At 45.4% G+C, this 17,461-nt stretch overlaps 3 protein-coding genes and 2 non-coding genes across 5 annotated transcripts; 2 read left to right on the top strand and 3 right to left on the bottom strand.

Moving 5' to 3' along the window:
- The first annotated feature begins 3,680 nt into the window (after positions 1-3,680).
- LOC139302255 (ladderlectin-like) lies at positions 3,681-5,680 on the top strand. The gene is made up of 9 exons (XM_070925899.1): positions 3,681-3,747; positions 3,890-3,919; positions 4,018-4,062; positions 4,235-4,321; positions 4,674-4,706; positions 4,831-4,922; positions 5,167-5,292; positions 5,416-5,515; positions 5,610-5,680. Exons 1-9 carry the CDS (start codon positions 3,699-3,701, stop codon positions 5,678-5,680), a joined length of 633 nt encoding a protein of 210 aa, XP_070782000.1. The 5' UTR covers positions 3,681-3,698.
- A 731-nt stretch (positions 5,681-6,411) lies between these two features.
- trnay-gua (transfer RNA tyrosine (anticodon GUA)) lies at positions 6,412-6,500 on the top strand. Its single transcript is given in 2 exon segments — positions 6,412-6,448; positions 6,465-6,500. It is a non-coding gene; the product is annotated as a tRNA-Tyr (tRNA).
- Positions 6,501-8,385: 1,885 nt separating this feature from the next.
- On the bottom strand, positions 8,386-10,361 carry LOC139302168 (ladderlectin-like). Its single transcript, XM_070925781.1, has 9 exons — positions 10,313-10,361; positions 10,145-10,174; positions 10,002-10,046; positions 9,743-9,829; positions 9,358-9,390; positions 9,142-9,233; positions 8,776-8,901; positions 8,551-8,650; positions 8,386-8,456 (listed from the first exon to the last, which is right to left on the bottom strand). Exons 1-9 carry the CDS (start codon positions 10,359-10,361, stop codon positions 8,386-8,388), a joined length of 633 nt encoding a protein of 210 aa, XP_070781882.1.
- A 1,664-nt stretch (positions 10,362-12,025) lies between these two features.
- On the bottom strand, positions 12,026-12,114 carry trnay-gua (transfer RNA tyrosine (anticodon GUA)). The gene is given in 2 exon segments: positions 12,026-12,061; positions 12,078-12,114. It is a non-coding gene; the product is annotated as a tRNA-Tyr (tRNA).
- Positions 12,115-12,798: 684 nt separating this feature from the next.
- LOC139295094 (glutathione S-transferase theta-1-like) lies at positions 12,799-14,008 on the bottom strand. The gene is made up of 4 exons (XM_070917182.1): positions 13,991-14,008; positions 13,750-13,900; positions 13,368-13,544; positions 12,799-13,221 (listed from the first exon to the last, which is right to left on the bottom strand). Exons 2-4 carry the CDS (start codon positions 13,888-13,890, stop codon positions 13,024-13,026), a joined length of 516 nt encoding a protein of 171 aa, XP_070773283.1. The 5' UTR covers positions 13,891-13,900; positions 13,991-14,008; the 3' UTR covers positions 12,799-13,023.
- Positions 14,009-17,461: the final 3,453 nt, after the last annotated feature.

Raw genomic sequence — 17,461 nt, forward strand, 5'->3', positions numbered from 1 at the left:
CTGGCGACGTGGCGAGAGGGCAAAAGGGCGAAATGAGACGGTGGGAATTAGCTTTGATGACTTTTCAAGGTGTTGTAATTTTGATTTTAAAATGATACCAAGTTCTTGTTCAAATGATGAAGTTACTTGCACAGTATTTCATTTTTTTTTTTTTTTTTAGGGTTATTGTTTAATGTCATGTCAGTGTTCATTTCTCTCATATGTTTTGACCCGATGGCAGACGTGGCTGAACATATCAAAAAACACTCTGACCTCAAATCAGCTGTAAAATGGAATACAAACAAAAACGGACTTCTCCAGTAGTTTTTATTGAAAATAATGACATGATTTAATACTTCATGAAAGTGCCACACTGAATCCCTGGAGTGGCCCCCTTTTAAAGTCTGTCTTCTTTGTAACTTAGTTTGCTGCAAGACACCACAGACTGCCATCTGCTGTTTCTGCACACACTTGCGGTAAAACATCCCGCGTTTACAGTTTCCTGGCAAGAAACCCCTCGCGATTGGTGGTGCGTTCATGTGACATATGTTCACACCACCAGGCGTCGGATCACACCAGCTGTTTTTGGAGCGCTGACGTCCTATTTTGTCCTATAAGTCGCGGCGACTGTTTTTTTTGTGTTTTCCGTATGCGTGGAGTCTAATGATGAGCACCGACAGAGAGTATGAGGCAGAGGAGGGAGACGAGCAGCCCAGTCTTCATGGCGAACACGATGAAGGTCTGGGGGAAACGAGACGGAATCAGCATCTTCACTGTTGATCTGCGTCACAGACTGCTGGGAAACAATCCTGACATCCTACCGGACTAACTGTCACTGTAAACTGGGGCAGTGACGTCCAGCACTGACTATTATATTCATATGAAAAGAAACGTTACCTCAGACCTTTGATCAGGACGTGTCCTTTAACTCCCACATAAAAAACAAAGTTCATCGACTGCCTTCTTTCACAGACGGAACGTTGCAAAAATCCGTCACATCCTGCCTGTTAAAAGGACGTTTTTTCCTCACCGCTGTCGCCAAAGTGCTCGCTCATGGTGGGAGCCGTTGGGTCTCTGAAATAACATTATGAAGACCGGCTCTATATGTGAAGCGCCATGAGATTTTGTTGTTTTGTTGTGATTTGGTGCTATATAAATAGAATTGTTGGTTGGGTCGGTTAAGGTTAAGGTAAGAATACCAAGGTAAGCCAATCAGAGGCCGAGTAGGGTGGGTCGTCCTGACAAAAGAAACATGGCCTGCGGGCCGGGCTTACTGGCCCTGTTGGTTTACCTCAATAAGGCAACAAAATATGGCTTCTTTTGGAAGGAAGACGTCGACCACGGTGAGCACTGCTCGATAACAGGACCTCGTGAATTATGTCCATAAAACATGTCAGGGCTACAGTCACACTCAGGCTCATGCCGGGCTCACCTCCAATTAGAGTCATGGATGATAGTCAGCATGGACCTGTAGACACAAATGGCAATAAGATCCCAACTCACACTCCCTCGCCTTTATTAATTAGTAATTTCGTCTACAGTCTCAACATGCACGCGCTTTAAATCAACAGACAGACAGCAAAATCTCTATATAATACAGTTGTCATCAAACTGTTGTGTGTCATCAGAGTGTAATGTGGTTCAATGATGGGCAAAGTGTCTTAGTCAAGCCAGCACAATTACTCCAAGATGCCATTCATTACACTTGAACCTACTTTTTAAATAGTAAACTTCATGGTCAGTATTAATGTGTTGTATGCCCATATTTCCATCCATTGTCTCCCACTTTTCTTGGTCCAGGTCACAGGTCAGCGCTAGCCCAGACGAAACATTTAGGTCCGGATATGGTTCAAATGACAGTAGATTGCGACAATGCGTGCATACGACGATCGTACAGTGCAAGACTTCCAGTTTCAATAAACGCTACCTAGAGTTCGTCAGTTCACGGGTCCCAATGGAACAGCCAGTCAGCGCTAAGCCTCGGGCTATCCAACATGTCAAATCATGTCTGATCACTTGCTCCTGTATACACAAAAGGGGCAATATACACGATTTCATAATTCTAATTTTAATTCATAATGAATGACATCACAGTGCAGACTCGCAGTAGGTCGAGCACATGCTTATCCTAGCTCAGAAAAAGGGGGAACCTGCTAGATTAGGAACCAAGTAGAAGGCAGACATGATTACCGCCATTCAACACATATTTTTGCAGCCATGAAACACATAGAGCAATGACTGAATCAATGACGTGACAAATAGTCCAGAGTCCGGCCTGCAGCCCGTCAGCCGTCAGAGCTGTGAAATGAAATGAGGAAACGTTTTGCTGCACGCCGAGCGCTCTTCTTTACCTCGCCTTGTCACACTAATGATCTGTTTATCTCCTCATCCTTCAGGCGGAGAGGTCAGCGCTTTTCCCAACAGTCCCCACCCTCTAACTCGCCCTCATGACTCATGGCATGAATGGGAGCCAGGAAACAAGAGTATATGATTTATCCCGCTGTATCACTCTGATAGCTGTTGTTGACAGCTACAGTTTAACAATTCAAACAGTGTTTATCACGGGTGATTCACTGCATATCAAAGTGACCATCAGCAAAGGCAGTGATCAGACTCAGCTGCAATATTAAAGTACTGCTTTGATGTTAACACATTAAGAATTTAACTTTATATATAATATATATCATATATAGTAGAGATATATCAAAGCCACTGCACCAAACTCCCTTCAAAAACTTTACAATTTTAAACATTTAAACATTTTCCCCAAGCTCAAGCAGAGCAGAAAAACTCTTTAAAGACTCCTTTCAAGCCTGCAGGGAGTGCAGTGCCTGATACTTGATTTTATTGCTTCTTACTTACTTCTTGTGTATGTGTGTATATATATTAATACGTCACATGACTGAAGATAAAGATGCTCTAACATGGTAAAAATGGAAAAACCCTGCACCACCATGATGTGCATTCTCAACGAGACGCACCAAATCCAACACGTCAGGGTCTACTTTAATCACAAGAGTTTAAAGAGTCTGTGTGCTCATAAATGGCTGTAAACTCCTGAGAAACAGACAATAAAACCTTGTTTTATCATCTCAGTTGTTCTCTTATGATTGTATTAAGTAGCCGTCTTGCTTCCTTGATCGATTTACAGGAACGATGAACAGACTTCACATTGTCTTTATTCCACTATGAGCCTTCAGTTTCGCGTTGACGGGAATAATGATAATAATTGACCTTCAGTCAAGGCCTCGTCATTATCAGGAAATGGTTTGAATCTGGCAGAGCTCCTTTCAGTAACTGACCGATCACCACGTTCAAGCTGCACATTAACAGCCTTGTTTTGTTTGAGTTGGTTTTCAACAAGTGAAAGAATCCTCAGCACGTAAACAAGGAAGCCGAACAAGAGCCCGGTTTCATAAGAGGGACGTGGTCTGCCGTATTTCATGTTTCACGCTGTAGCTGCACATCCAGCCCACTGACAGCTCTCTGAAACCATCAACCCCTGATCTGAAATCACAACAGCAAGAGAGCAGCTGGTGCCAGCTGTCATGCTGTCAGGAAACAGAGTTCAGGTTCAGATCTTTATCTGCGCAAGTCATAGACGTCCACACGCCCACACGAATGTGACCCCGGTGTGGTTCAGGTGTGTATATAAGGAGCAGGGCGGCATTTACCGGCAGTTTCTTTTCTCCACGCAGAACAATCAGTTGATCATCACCATGAAGACGGCCCTGGTCCTCTCCATTCTCCTCTGTGCTGCATTTGCAGGTCAGACTCAACACACACACACACACACACACACACACACACACGCGTCATCCACATGCTCATGAGTCCATCAGCGAACCTCTAACACCATGTGGTACCCTGAGCACTGCTGTTACTGACAGTGTCGTGTTTCTCTCTGCAGCTCCAGCTGAAGACAAAGAGAAGGCTCCAGGTCAGTTTGAAGGTCTTTGCTTTAAACACGCACACACACAGTCAGACAGTAAGACCTGCATCTCTCTGACACCCAACTTTCATGCGATCCATCCACAGAAGCAGCAGCGGAGGCCCCGAAGGAGCAGATGGCTGCTGCACCTGGTGAGTGTCCTCTCTCAGGCTGCATTCAGACCCCATCAGGCATCGCGGCTGTGGTCATCGCCGTGTCCCAGTTAATATGTCAACTTGACTTCTCGTAGTTGGGACCGGCTGTAATGTCAAATTCCTCTCCACTCAAAAGCAGAGATGTCTGATGAAGCTGTCCATGTTTCAGAGACGGACAAGGAGACGATGATGATGATGATGACGAAAGATGAGGACGTTTTTGCGCCAGAAGAGTCTGTCCCTGTTCCCGCAAACGGTAATCAGAAAAGGACACACGTCACTCTTAACAACACATTCTGTGGCTGCTCAAAGTCAACTGAACACTGCAACACATGTTTGAGTTAGCGGTCGTCCTTTGTCAAGTCATCCCTGACGGCTCCACATGTTGTTGTGATATAGAAACACGTTCAATTGGATTAAAGAGGTGTTTAAACAGCTCATCTGCACACAATGAGAAGACTTATGCTCGTGTTAGCAACACATATTGACACATTCTGATGATGCAATATAATGGATGGTCTCCATATGTACAGCATGTCAACACGTATGTATATACACACACATATACTACTGTTCATTTGGTTGACTGTGTTTCTGTTTCTGTGCAGCTCGTGTGTTTGAGGAGGCGGCAGCACCTGAAAGTAAGAGCCACGACATGCTTAAAAGGACCACAGCAGTATTTTTGCATGTGTTAGACTATGAACTGCAACCTGCCTGATTATCAGTCAGCACACTCAGCGTCCCCTCTCCTCTGTCTCTCTGTAGGTCATAATAACTTCTGTCCAAACGGCTGGTTCGGCCACGGCTCTCGCTGCTTCATGTTCGTCAGCACCCCCAAGTCCTGGTACAGCGCTGAGGTACTGCTACTGCAGCTCTTGTGAAGCTTGTGCACACTGTGGAGCACGCGGTTGGAGTCGCAGCTTCTCCTTGTCATTCAGTCGGTTAGGCTTCTTTAGAGCGTACAAACGACGCACACGATGAATGTAACATGTTGTACAGCACGGAGGCCTGACGCCTCTGTTAGCTTCACGTTCACGTCGAAGCCAAAGACAACGACTGCTTAGTTACGCGCAGACCCCGCTGTGCTCCTCTGTCCAACAGGAGCACTGCAACAGCCTGGGGGCCCACCTGGCCTCGGTCACCAACCCCAGAGAGTACAGCTTCCTCCAGCAGCTCACGCAGACGTCCGGTCAGAGCATCGCATGGCTGGGAGGCTTCAACCTGCAGGTCTGGATTTACAAAGAAAACACCACCTTCAGTCAGTCCAGATCGAGCCCAGGACCTTGTCCAAAGGGACGAGATGGACATGATCGCAAATAGACACTTACACTCATGCTCTTTGTCTCTCAGGGCCAGTGGATGTGGATTGACCGTGAAGGTTTCTTTTACACCGACTGGTACTCCCCCTCCTCCTCCAGCAGCTACCCCTGCGTCTACTTGCGTACCGCCTGTAAGTCCACCTGCAGTGAACACTATGGTGCATCATTTGTTAACAAAAGAAATGGATTCAGTGTTCAATGTTATGTTTTTTACTCAAATTTCAGTTGGTTGGGGGAACACCCAGTGCACCTCATCTCACCGCTTCATCTGCTCCAAGAACCCGTTCGGCTGTTAAAAAAACGTACCAGACATCTGAGGCCTCGGGACGGATCAGCTGGGATACTGCTTCTGTTTCCCTTTGTTGTGTGTCTCGCTGAACTACAGTCTCCCCTTGTGTATTTTTCTGAAGAGTTCAATGGTTAAGTGTGAAGTAACCTTTGTGTAAAAGCATTTCCGTTTGTGATTTTGTAATAAAGACGTGCAAGAGTGGGACAATGTGTGATCGTCCTTTCAGGTGGTTTGGTTTGAAGAAGTGGTTGTTTACGTGCAGCCGCAGCCTCCAGATGAAGGTAGCGGCCGTTCAACTCCGAGTAACTCGAGTCATTACAAAGGAAAGTAACTAACGCCCCTGGCTCGGAAGAGCAGAAGTCTTTGTTTGCTGGGCTTATGGGACCAGAGCAGTTCAAATCATGTAAATACATCTGACTACAATGCTTTGATTCATTGGTTTTGGTTGGGTACCATAAATCACAGAGAATAAACAGCACACTACCAAGAGGCTAGGCTACTAACTGTTGGCCCAAATCCCTGTGCTGGTCCGGGGATGGTGCAGACACCCACGTGTATCCTGTGACACAAAGTCCAAATCAGGGGGCCAGATGCATAAAACTCTGTGTAGATTCACGACTGAAAGGCTCAAAGACTTTAAGATTTATAAATGTTTGTAAATCTCAGTCATTTTGGAACTGGACACATTATTGGGTGTTGTTACTGTAGTAATATATCCCTAGAACTTCAGCAGACATCCCTTCGATAGCTCAGTTGGTAGAGCGGAGGACTGTAGATGTTGATGTGCTGTAATCCTTAGGTCGCTGGTTCAAATCCGGCTCGAAGGAGCTTGTTTTCCTGACTGCTTGTTCCCACTCGTTGGAAGTCTCTCACATTAATCCTCCAGCTCACAGAGGAAGAGGCTGGAGGAGCTTCAGGAGTGAACAAAGTTCTGTCAGAGACCACTTTCACTTTACACTACAAAACCTACACAAACTCAGAGTCAGGCGAGTCAGGCGGGTCAGGCGGGCCCATGGCGGCAGCAGCCAGGTGTACCTGTTGCCTGATGGCAACAGTCACAGGTCTAACAGTTGCTTTCGGTAGCAGGCATATGGAAGTTTTATATCACACAGTCTGCATTACAGTGTTGTGGTGAGAGGCTAATTAAACTGCATGTGAAGACTGGAACCAGTAATCTGATTTATGACCCTGTTTTCGGACACAACTAAGACTCTCTAAAATCATACACTGTGGATTAAAGTTCAGCAATGTTCAAACAGTTTCCTCAGGTTGTTGGGGCCCTGATTGAAGGTCATAATGTTTTGGCATGTCAGTACTTCCATATACCTGTCATCTTTTATCAGTCAAGGAAGCGACTGTAAGTTAAATCAGGAGGCAATATTCGTTTGTTTATGACTCTTCAAGGAGACTGAGCTGCGTTAATGAATACACAGGACCCTGTTTCATGCTGACGCTAACCCGGTGGAAGCGTAAACACAGTCGCAATGCAACAACAACACTGAGTCAAAGTAGACTTTATGTGGCTTTCTTCTTCTTCTTCTTCTTCATCATCAGCACCAGCGATGACTTACGTGTGTCCTATTAAAGGGTAAGGCTGGCATTGCTAAACCTGGGCTCCATTTCGACACATTTTAGGGCCTAAAGGAGTAATCGCCTCAGCCGGTCAACCGCGAAAGGGCTGCAACGGCTGCAACGGCTGCGACGGCGCCCGCCAACAGCGCGTCCTAAGAAAAAAGCGACCCTGAACCTAGCACAGCTGCCCAGATAGGCAGCAGCACAGTCTTTCCTGTTTCTTTCCTTTCATGTTTTGGCCCATCAAGTGCGAGGATGTGAGAAAAGCTCTGAGGTGATTTGGAGTGATTGGATATCATGACATCCTTATGGGGGCGGTGGGGCGGGGGACTAGTGCATCCCACTATCCCACTGTTTTGGTGTTGATACTGCATATTAGCTGTAGCTTGATGCTACATGTGCGTGTGCTGCTACGTCCCAACTGTGGTCTGTCGAAGGCCCGAGACGATAAAGGCTAATCTAATCTAACCTATTTGGATTTCTTATGGTATGTTGTCATACAGTACAGCAATGTGTCAGATTGTACACACACACACACACACACACACACACACACAATACTGCTGCCACAGCTGCTAATCTCATCATCATCACCACAGGAAGAAGAATCTGTCCAGGTTATTGCTAAATGATAACCCCGGAGTGCGCAGCATGAAGGTTAAAACAAAAAGGCAACACTTCCTGCCCCCGTGTGTTTCCCTGCCAGCCTGATGACCTGACTGGTTTCACCTGGCCCTCATTAGTCACTCACCTGGATGTATTTAGCCTGCGTGCTCCCCTCCTCCGTATCCAGTTTGTCTTTGTCCTCCAACAGTTAGTAGCCTAGCCTCTTGGTAGTGTGCTGTTTATTCCCTGTGGCTTACTACCTTCATCTGGAGGCAGCGGCTGCACGTAAACAACCACTTCTTCAAACCAAGCCCTGAAAGGACGATCACACATTGTCCCACTCTTACATGTCTTTATTACAAAATCACAAACGGAAATTCTTTTACACAAAGGTTACTTCACACTTAACCATTGAACTCTTTAGAAAAATATACACAAGGGGAGACTGTAGTTCAGTGAGACACACAACAAAGGGAAACAGAAGCAGTATCCCAGCTGATCCGTCCCTAGGCCCCACATGTCTGGTATGTTTTTTTAACAGCCGAACGGGTTCTTGGAGCAGATGAAGCGGTGAGATGAGGTGCACTGGGTGTTCCCCCAACCAACTAAAATTTGAGTAAAAAACACAACATTGAACACTGAATCCATTTCTTTTGTTAACAAATGATGCACCATAGTGTTCACTGCAGGTGGACTTACAAGCGGTACGCAAGTAGACGCAGGGGTAGCTGCTGGAGGAGGAGGGGTAGTACCAGTCGGTGTAATAGAAACCTTCACGGTCAATCCACATCCACTGGCCCTGAAAGACAAAGAGCATGAGTGTAAGTGTCTTCATTTGCGATCATGTCCATCTCGTCCCTTTGGACAAGGTCCTGGGCTCGATCTGGACTGACTGAAGGTGGTGTTTTCTTTGTAAATCCAGACCTGCAGGTTGAAGCCTCCCAGCCATGCAATGCTCTGACCGGACGTCTGCGTGAGCTGCTGGAGGAAGCTGTACTCTCTGGGGTTGGTGACCGAGGCCAGGTGGGCCCCCAGGCTGTTGCAGTGCTCCTGTTGGACAGAGGAGCACAGCGGGGTCTTCGCGTAACTAAGCAGTCGTTGTCTTTGGCTTCGACGTGAACGTGAAGCTAACAGAGGCGTCAGGCCTCCGTGCTGTACAACATGTTGCATCATGTGCGTCGTTGGTACGCTCTAAAGAAGCCTAACCGACTGAATGACAAGGAGAAGCTGCGACTCCAACCGCATGCTCCACAGTGTGCACAAGCTTCACAAGAGCTGCAGTAGCAGTACCTCAGCGCTGTACCAGGACTTGGGGGTGCTGACGAACATGAAGCAGCGAGAGCCGTGGCCGAACCAGCCGTTTGGACAGAAGTTATTATGACCTACAGAGAGGCAGAGGAGAGGGGACGCTGAGTGTGCTGACTGATACTCAGGCAGGTTGCAGTTCATAGTCTAACACATGCAAAAATACTGCTGTGGTCCTTTTAAGCATGTCGTGGCTCTTACTTTCAGGTGCTGCCGCCTCCTCAAACACACGTGCTGCACAGACACAGAAACACAGTCAACCAAATGAACAGTAGTATATGTGTGTGTATATACATACGTGTTGACATGCTGTACATATGGAGACCATCCATTATATTGCATCATCAGAATGTGTCAATATGTGTTGCTAACACGAGCATAAGTCTTCTCATTGTGTGCAGATGAGCTGTTTAAACACCTCTTTAATCCAATTGAACGTGTTTCTATATCACAACAACATGTGGAGCCGTCAGGGATGACTTGACAAAGGACGACCGCTAACTCAAACATGTGTTGCAGTGTTCAGTTGACTTTGAGCAGCCACAGAATGTGTTGTTAAGAGTGACGTGTGTCCTTTTCTGATTACCGTTTGCGGGAACAGGGACAGACTCTTCTGGCGCAAAAACGTCCTCATCTTTCGTCATCATCATCATCATCGTCTCCTTGTCCGTCTCTGAAACATGGACAGCTTCATCAGACATCTCTGCTTTTGAGTGGAGAGGAATTTGACATTACAGCCGGTCCCAACTACGAGAAGTCAAGTTGACATATTAACTGGGACACGGCGATGACCACAGCCGCGATGCCTGATGGGGTCTGAATGCAGCCTGAGAGAGGACACTCACCAGGTGCAGCAGCCATCTGCTCCTTCGGGGCCTCCGCTGCTGCTTCTGTGGATGGATCGCATGAAAGTTGGGTGTCAGAGAGATGCAGGTCTTACTGTCTGACTCTGTGTGTGCGTGTTTAAAGCAAAGACCTTCAAACTGACCTGGAACCTTCTCCTTGTCTTCAGCTGGAGCTGCAGAGAGAAACACGACACTGTCAGTAACAGCAGTGCTCAGGGTACCACATGGTGTTAGAGGTTCGCTGATGGACTCATGAGCATGTGGATGACACGTGTGTGTGTGTGTGTATGTCTGTGTGTGTTGAGTCTGACCTGCAAATGCAGCACAGAGGAGAAAGGAGAGGATCAGGACCGTCCTCATGGTGATGATCAACTGATTGTTCTGCGTGGAGAAAAGAAACTGCCGGTAAATGCCGCCCTGCTCCTTATATACACACCTGAACCACACCGGGGTCACATTCGTGTGGGCGTGTGGACGTCTATGACTTGCGCAGATAAAGATCTGAACCTGAACTCTGTTTCCTGACAGCATGACAGCTGGCACCAGCTGCTCTTTTGCTGTTGTGATTTCAGATCAGGGGTTGATGGTTTCAGAGAGCTGTCAGTGGGCTGGATGTGCAGCTACAGCGTGAAACATGAAATACGGCAGACCACGTCCCTCTTATGAAACCGGGCTCTTGTTCGGCTTCCTTGTTTACGTGCTGAGGATTCTTTCACTTGTTGAAAACCAACTCAAACAAAACAAGGCTGTTAATGTGCAGCTTGAACGTGGTGATTGGTCAGTTACTGAAAGGAGCTCTGCCAGATTCAAACCATTTCCTGATAATGACGGTTGAATGAAGGTCAATTATTATCATTATTCCCGTCAACGCGAAACTGAAGGCTCATAGTGGAATAAAGACAATGTGAAGTCTGTTCATCGGTCCTGTAAATCGATCAAGGAAGCAAGACGGCTACTTAATACAATCATAAGAGAACAACTGAGATGATAAAACAAGGTTTTATTGTCTGTTTCTCAGGAGTTTACAGCCATTTATGAGCACACAGACTCTTTAAACTCTTGCATGTGATTAAAGTAGAGCCAGCATCTACACTGGTGTCTGTCCCTGTAGTGGAAAAGGGCAAACTGGGTTCCTAGCTCCACGTCATGGTTTTATTCCCACATTTTGGTGGAAATGTACCTACTCTCTCTGTCTCAGTCGATTTGGGCATTAAATGATGGCTCAGTCCGTCCGGTCTGTGATGCTTGCCAATGGTTTTTGCTTGGAAAAGGTCTGGTGAGGGTTAGTTGTAGGAAACACTTGGTTACGGTTAGAGAATGATCGTCCGGACGAAACCCGTTCAAAAATCTGTAAAATGTTGTCCATATGAAAAAAAAAGGAACGCATTGTCGATTATTCGTATTGAACAGCCAAAGTCTGACTTGTTTACATTGTAGAAAGCTTTCTGATTGGACGCTGCGACAGGTGTTACTATGGCTGAAATGAATAAATGGACACATAAACATTGCGGCAGGAAGGCCCTGAAGTGTTATCAGTTTCTTTTCAAGTGCTAACATGAAATAGCACATTTCTTCACTTTAAATATCCCAAAACCAACTGAACAAGGCTGCATTGAAAAGTGTCCAGTAGTGAGAGTGAGGCGACATGTTATCTGTGCAGCCACAGGCATGTTTATTCAGAATTGACACAGGTTTTTACTCTGCCTGGGGGGCAGACACATATTAGCTCCTGAAATGTATTTTAAATTTCCTTGTGTCATCCTTAGATATTATTTATTAAGATAATTACAGATAAACCTTTTCCTAATTGAAGCCCCGCCCACAACTGACCTGACGTGAGAAGAAGAGCGCGGAGGATTGGTAGTCTCAACTGGGATCATTCACACTGTGAAATGAGTACATGTGCTTATGAAAGTTCACTGCATTTTATTTTGAACTCCTCTACTTGCTTTCAATCGACTAGACGTCGAACAACAAACCAAAAAAATGGAAACAAGACCTCCGGCAACGACAGGAAAATTAGCTCCTTCGAGCCGGATTTGAACCAGCGACCTAAGGATTACAGCACATCAACATCTACAGTCCTCCGCTCTACCAACTGAGCTATCGAAGGGCGTTGGTTATCAGAAAGATAGTACAATATATAGACTGCAGGGGTCGCCCTGCACCATAATGTTGTACAATATATGGTGACATTATCAGGACATATTTCTTTTTTATTGCCAGATATCGAATCATTCAGTTTGTACATCAATTCGTTTTTGTCACAAACCGTTTTTCTAGGTATCTCATTATAAAGACACTCGGACTTTATCTCTTGCCCGTTCATTTCAACAAGCCCTTGACCAGACTCCATGTTCCAGAGGCGTCCATGTGGACTGAGCGGTAGATAAATACAGGCAGAACATGGCAGGTGGATGAGAAGAGGTGGAGTAGTTGGAACATATCGTCACTCACTCCTGTACGCATTCTAATAGGAGGCACGCCGACTAATGAAATGTCCTGTGATTCAATGTCCCCACTTGGTGGCAGCATTGCACCATTTTTTTTGTTGTTGTTGCTGTTTGCAAACTGCCTTGAAATACGTGACTCAAAGCCAGACCTTGTCTGGATCATGTGTTTGTGACTAGCTGGAACACAAAAAAAGACGGACACGTTCAATAAATGAAGCTGGTTTGAGTGTTGCACCTTACAGTGAGGTCAGCCAACCCATCTGCCTCGCCCGGTTGGGTTGCGAGAGAAAGAGACACAACAACAGTAATAACAATAACCACTACAATAACCACTACAATAGAAATATTAGTGATAACAACTTTAATGACAGAAATGTGACTAATAATAATACTTGAAACTGTGAGAGTTAAGTTGAACTATCGATCCCAATCAGCTCGTGGAGAAACGTAATATAAAGCTTCATATAAGAAGCTTGGAATGCATAGTGTGTAACATCCAGTCTACAAGTAGCGACACCTGATGCTATGAGAAGGACACTTTGCTAAGCTGGTTTGGACAGAACCAGTGTTCACATGAACAACCTGAGGATCTTGGACTTGAAAAACTGCATCTTGCCGTCATCCATCTGCGCCACGCCCTCCCGGGCTCCCAGGATGGCCCTGTGGGCGTCGTCAAACAGCTCCTTTCCGACGGTGGCCTGGACTCTGTCCCGCCAGGCGCTCAGCTTGGGTCTCCCTTCAAATACGTCCAGGCTGGAGCCCACGGGCTGTCAGTGAGAGAATCGCAGAGGGCTGTTAGTGTGGAACGAGCCCATTCTTCAGCCACCCCTTTAGAAAGTAGTTGGCAGTAAAATAAATGGGCTAAAATGTGCAAAAACACTGGCGTGCCCTGTGGAAAAACTCTCCTGCTCACCTGCATGACCTCCACAATGGCGACCAGGTCCGCCAACGAGATGTGATCTCCTGCGATGAAGGGCCCGTCCCCGAGGAACTTCTCCTCGATGAGTTTCAGCGAGCCGTTCAGGTCCTCCAAGGCCGCGTCCAGCGTGTCCTGTGGGACCTCCACGCCCATGATCTTGGGAATCAAAAGCTGCAGGACACAAAGATGCGGATTTGAATCTCCAGGACGTGCAGACAAAAATGACACATTATTTCAACTCTGGTTCCTGACACAAAATGTTAAAACACTTTTCATCTGGGTGCGCACACCAACAGAGCGGTAGGAGAGGAGGCGAAGGTAAAAGCCCACACTTTAACAAGCAGGAGGGCTGCGACAGGTGCCAGCACCAACGTACCCGGAGCCAGAACACCCTGGATCCATGCATACGGATGGCCGTGTGCTGCCATGACAGATACTCGTTGACCCGAGCGCGCCGCTGGAGGTCAGCTGGGTACCAGAAGTCCGGAGTCTTGAACTTCTCGGCGAGGTACAGCATGATGGCAGTGCTGCGGGGGCAAACATCGCAGATGACTACCACCGCCAGCCACGTGGATTGACACGGGGATGTTAACCGTGCAGAACATTTAAATGATCACCTTTCAGCCAGGCAGAAGTCCCCAGGCTAGCTACCTTACAGGTGAATGAAGAGGACCGGCGCTCGCCCGTACCGGCACGTTTCGCGGTAAATACATATCAACTTTTTACATTTCTGGTTGTTATCGATTACCGGGCGCTGTGTTCACGTATTTGCCCGCGATCTTACGTTGTGGTTCACTTTGCTAGCTAAGGACGTACTCAAATGTCTTCACATTTCTGTCGTAAACTAATCTGTTTACCGGCAAATGTCTCGTATTAAACTTGTCAAATGTGTAGTCAGTGTGTTCATTTATTTGCCCGCGATCTTGCGTTGTGGTTCACTTTGCCAGCTAAAGAATTAGGATGTACTGTAAACGTTATGTGTACAGTAACTATACAGTAACGCCGGGTCAGTAGCTAGCTAACCTAGCTAACCTATCTAGCTAATTTCATATAACGTTAGGCAATTACAGAGTAATAGTTTCTGATAGTTTAACCCATTGTTGGTTGAGAGAGATCCCATCTGTGTCACTTACAGACTGACTTTTGCCCGACACTGTAGTCTTAAATTGACAGTAGTAATAATGATGATTATAATAAGCCTCATTTAAGCCTCAAGCCGCTTTCCTGACAAAGTTACAAAGTGCTTCCCAATAAGCAAATTGTAGATATATAGAAAATAGTCATTTCATGGTCATGCCTGTAATATAGAATTATTCTATTTAATCTTATACAATAGTTCTGTCTTTTTGGATCAAGTGAGAGGGGGCCCCATTGAGTGCCTGACCTTTTGACCTTTTGTCCTGTTCCGTTTTGATCTCAGATGACATCTAAACCCAAGAAGCATCGTGCCATGGGGGGGGGCGATGAGTGGCTGTCCCGGCTGAGGAGGTTTGCCACTACGGGGGTTTGGCCCGCTGACGCTGGGAATAGACCAGCCCCGAGGCAAAAGAAATGGCATGACCTCTATCATAAGGTATAGCTTTTTGTACATGTCAGTATCAACAATTATTGCCATGTATTCTGGTGACTTTTAATTTTGGTTTGTTACAGGTAGAGAAGTGTCCACTCTCCGATGGCCAGATGTGTCTGTTTGGTGGAGCACAGGTCTGCGTGTGCGGATTTCACAAGGTAAAGTTCACTGGGATACTTAAATGAGAGAAATAGACTGAAGTCCAGCCGTAAAATATGTTGTTAAGATTGATTTGTATTGATGTGTGTGCGTGTGTTTCTTTGTTATTTTCTTTGTTACACCTCAATCACAGGCAGCCACATCTGCTGCTGCAGCTGGCCCAGCTCCGTCAGCGGCTGCTGGCTCTGCTGCAGCTTCTTCCAGTGGTGCGGTACCTTCTCCTGGTAAAGTGCGACCCAGACTGACCCTTGAAATGGTACTTAGCACTGCTATTTTATGAAAAATCTAATCAAAATCAAAACCTGCCAACTATAGCTTACACAATGATGAAATTCCAAAACACTTAAGAACATGCTTTGACCTGTACACCTCATTTAATTTGTGACATTTCATCCTCCCCCAGTTTGTCAAACCACGGTTTGGTGGCTCAATAAGCTCAGCACTGAAGCCTAACCTCAGTCCAGCCAGAAAACCTTCTCAGGTATGATTCCAAATATTGGTTGATGAATGTGGTAAGCTTTTTCTAATGTTGTTTACAATCCTTGAAGATAAACTAGGATCTGCTATTGTTTTTTTATTTTCTGTTCCAATTTCTACGAATCTCGTAGTCCCAGGTTTCACTTCATTTCACTTTATTATCCCTTAATCACTGTGATATAACGTCTATCTGATATGATAAATTACCCTGTGTTGAAAAATTAAAAATGTATTTAGGAATAATTCGTGTGGTTGTGCTTCTCCTTTCTCCCAGCCCCTTTCCAGCGTCACCACCTCATCTGACAGTGTGATTCTGGCCTCTCCAACAAGTCCCACTGTTCCTGCACCTCCGTCGAACCTTCCTATGGCCTCTACCAGTTCCCCTGTCTCCCGTCCCGTGTCCCATCGTAAGTCCTTTATAAGGACCGTCTCCCCTTTCTCTCTCCCCCCTTCCTCTACTGCCTCTGTGAGAACTGAAATCCCCTCAGATTCAGCTGGCTGTGTATGCTTTTTTATTCTACTTTTCACGTTTACAATAGTTCATTTTCTAAAGTAGTGAAACAGTATTTCTCTCTGTCTCTGTTCCACTTTAAATTAGGATGGATCTGTCTCATCTGGCCCAGTACTGCCTCTGCCTACGGTTGCATCACCTGGATCCGGTCAACTCTGGTTGCCTGAAAATTTGAAGAAGACCCTCCCTGTGCAAGATCAGCAATGGATTACCTCAGCATTGTGGAGAAACCAGCGCCTACGTGACGACCTCAAATTGTGGTATGAACCACCTACCCCATCCCTGATCTACCACCAGGTCCCTACTCCAGAATGCTTCTTCTGCCACCGGCTCCTGGTGTGGATATGCTGTTTTTATATACAGACTTTGTATTATGTATGTGTGCTTTAAACGTCATTTCTTGTTTGTTTTTTATTTATTTTATACTTTTTCATACTATTTTAAGGTATACATATTTTGGACAGTATTTATAGTTTGTTGTTTGTTCATTTCTAACTGGTGTCACACAATAAACTTTTATATAGGCAGTCATTTCTTTGATTCTTTAATTCAGGGTGTCAAGTAATTGTCTTAAATTAAATTTTACAAATGTTAGACCTTAAAAGTCATTACATATGCCAGTTGTTGTTGTTGAAATGATGAGGTCTTGATTTCAATATCGTCCGAAATAGTCAAATCCACATAGAAAACCCTAAACTGCTGAGCTTTATACTTCCCTAATAATGACCCTTCATACTTAGAACAGAAAAATTATACTACAGTACCAACTTGATATCTGATGATATTTAATCATTTAATTAATTTAAATAAGAAACGGACTATTTGTCAATCTCAAATTTATTGAGAATTTGTTTCACAAGAATTCTAAAAATAACTAAATAAAACAAATCACCCATGTTAGGTACGACAACACAGTAATGGACTGTGACTGGACTTTCTAAGGTGTTAAGACAACTCACTAAGCTCACCAATAAGCTTCTGGCCCTCTGTGCTACGTGGGACTCGAACCGGCGACCCTTGGATCCACGTCAATCTTCCCTTACCCAACAGAAACTACAATTTCAGCAATTAAATAAAAATTTCACCAAGCAGCAACTATGTAAGTTACACAACTTTAGTATTTCAGACTCTCACTCATCTTTTCTCTCCTTCTTTCTTTTTCCCTCCTTTTTCCTCTTCTATTGATTATTGTTCCCCAGCTTTGGCGTAGTTGGTAGAGTGGAAGACTGTAGATGTGTATGTGCTGTAATCCTTAGGTCGCTGGTTCAAATCCAGCTCGAAGGAGCTTGTTTTGAAAGTAGACTTAAACGTATTAAAAGAGCTAAGGTTTGATGTTCATTCATTTCCTTCAGCACCAAAAGCAAAGTTAAG

This window comes from Enoplosus armatus, chromosome 2 (genome assembly GCF_043641665.1).
Source record: "Enoplosus armatus isolate fEnoArm2 chromosome 2, fEnoArm2.hap1, whole genome shotgun sequence".
Taxonomy (NCBI): domain Eukaryota; kingdom Metazoa; phylum Chordata; class Actinopteri; order Centrarchiformes; family Enoplosidae; genus Enoplosus; species Enoplosus armatus.

Coding starts and splice junctions, on each gene's coding strand:
- LOC139302255 (XM_070925899.1), top strand. CDS start 3,699: ATGAAGACGGCCCTGGTCCTCTCCATTCTCCTCTGTGCTGCATTTGCA. Junction 4,063..4,234: donor GCAGATGGCTGCTGCACCTG/GTGAGTGTCCTC, acceptor TCCATGTTTCAG/AGACGGACAAGGAGACGATG. Junction 4,322..4,673: donor TGTCCCTGTTCCCGCAAACG/GTAATCAGAAAA, acceptor GTTTCTGTGCAG/CTCGTGTGTTTGAGGAGGCG.
- LOC139302168 (XM_070925781.1), bottom strand. CDS start 10,361: ATGAGGACGGTCCTGATCCTCTCCTTTCTCCTCTGTGCTGCATTTGCA. Junction 9,234..9,357: donor GGAGGCGGCAGCACCTGAAA/GTAAGAGCCACG, acceptor GCCTCTCTGTAG/GTCATAATAACTTCTGTCCA. Junction 8,902..9,141: donor AGTCCTGGTACAGCGCTGAG/GTACTGCTACTG, acceptor TCTGTCCAACAG/GAGCACTGCAACAGCCTGGG.
- LOC139295094 (XM_070917182.1), bottom strand. CDS start 13,890: ATGCTGTACCTCGCCGAGAAGTTCAAGACTCCGGACTTCTGGTACCCA. Junction 13,545..13,749: donor CCAGGGTGTTCTGGCTCCGG/GTACGTTGGTGC, acceptor TGTGTCCTGCAG/CTTTTGATTCCCAAGATCAT. Junction 13,222..13,367: donor CCATTGTGGAGGTCATGCAG/GTGAGCAGGAGA, acceptor TCTCACTGACAG/CCCGTGGGCTCCAGCCTGGA.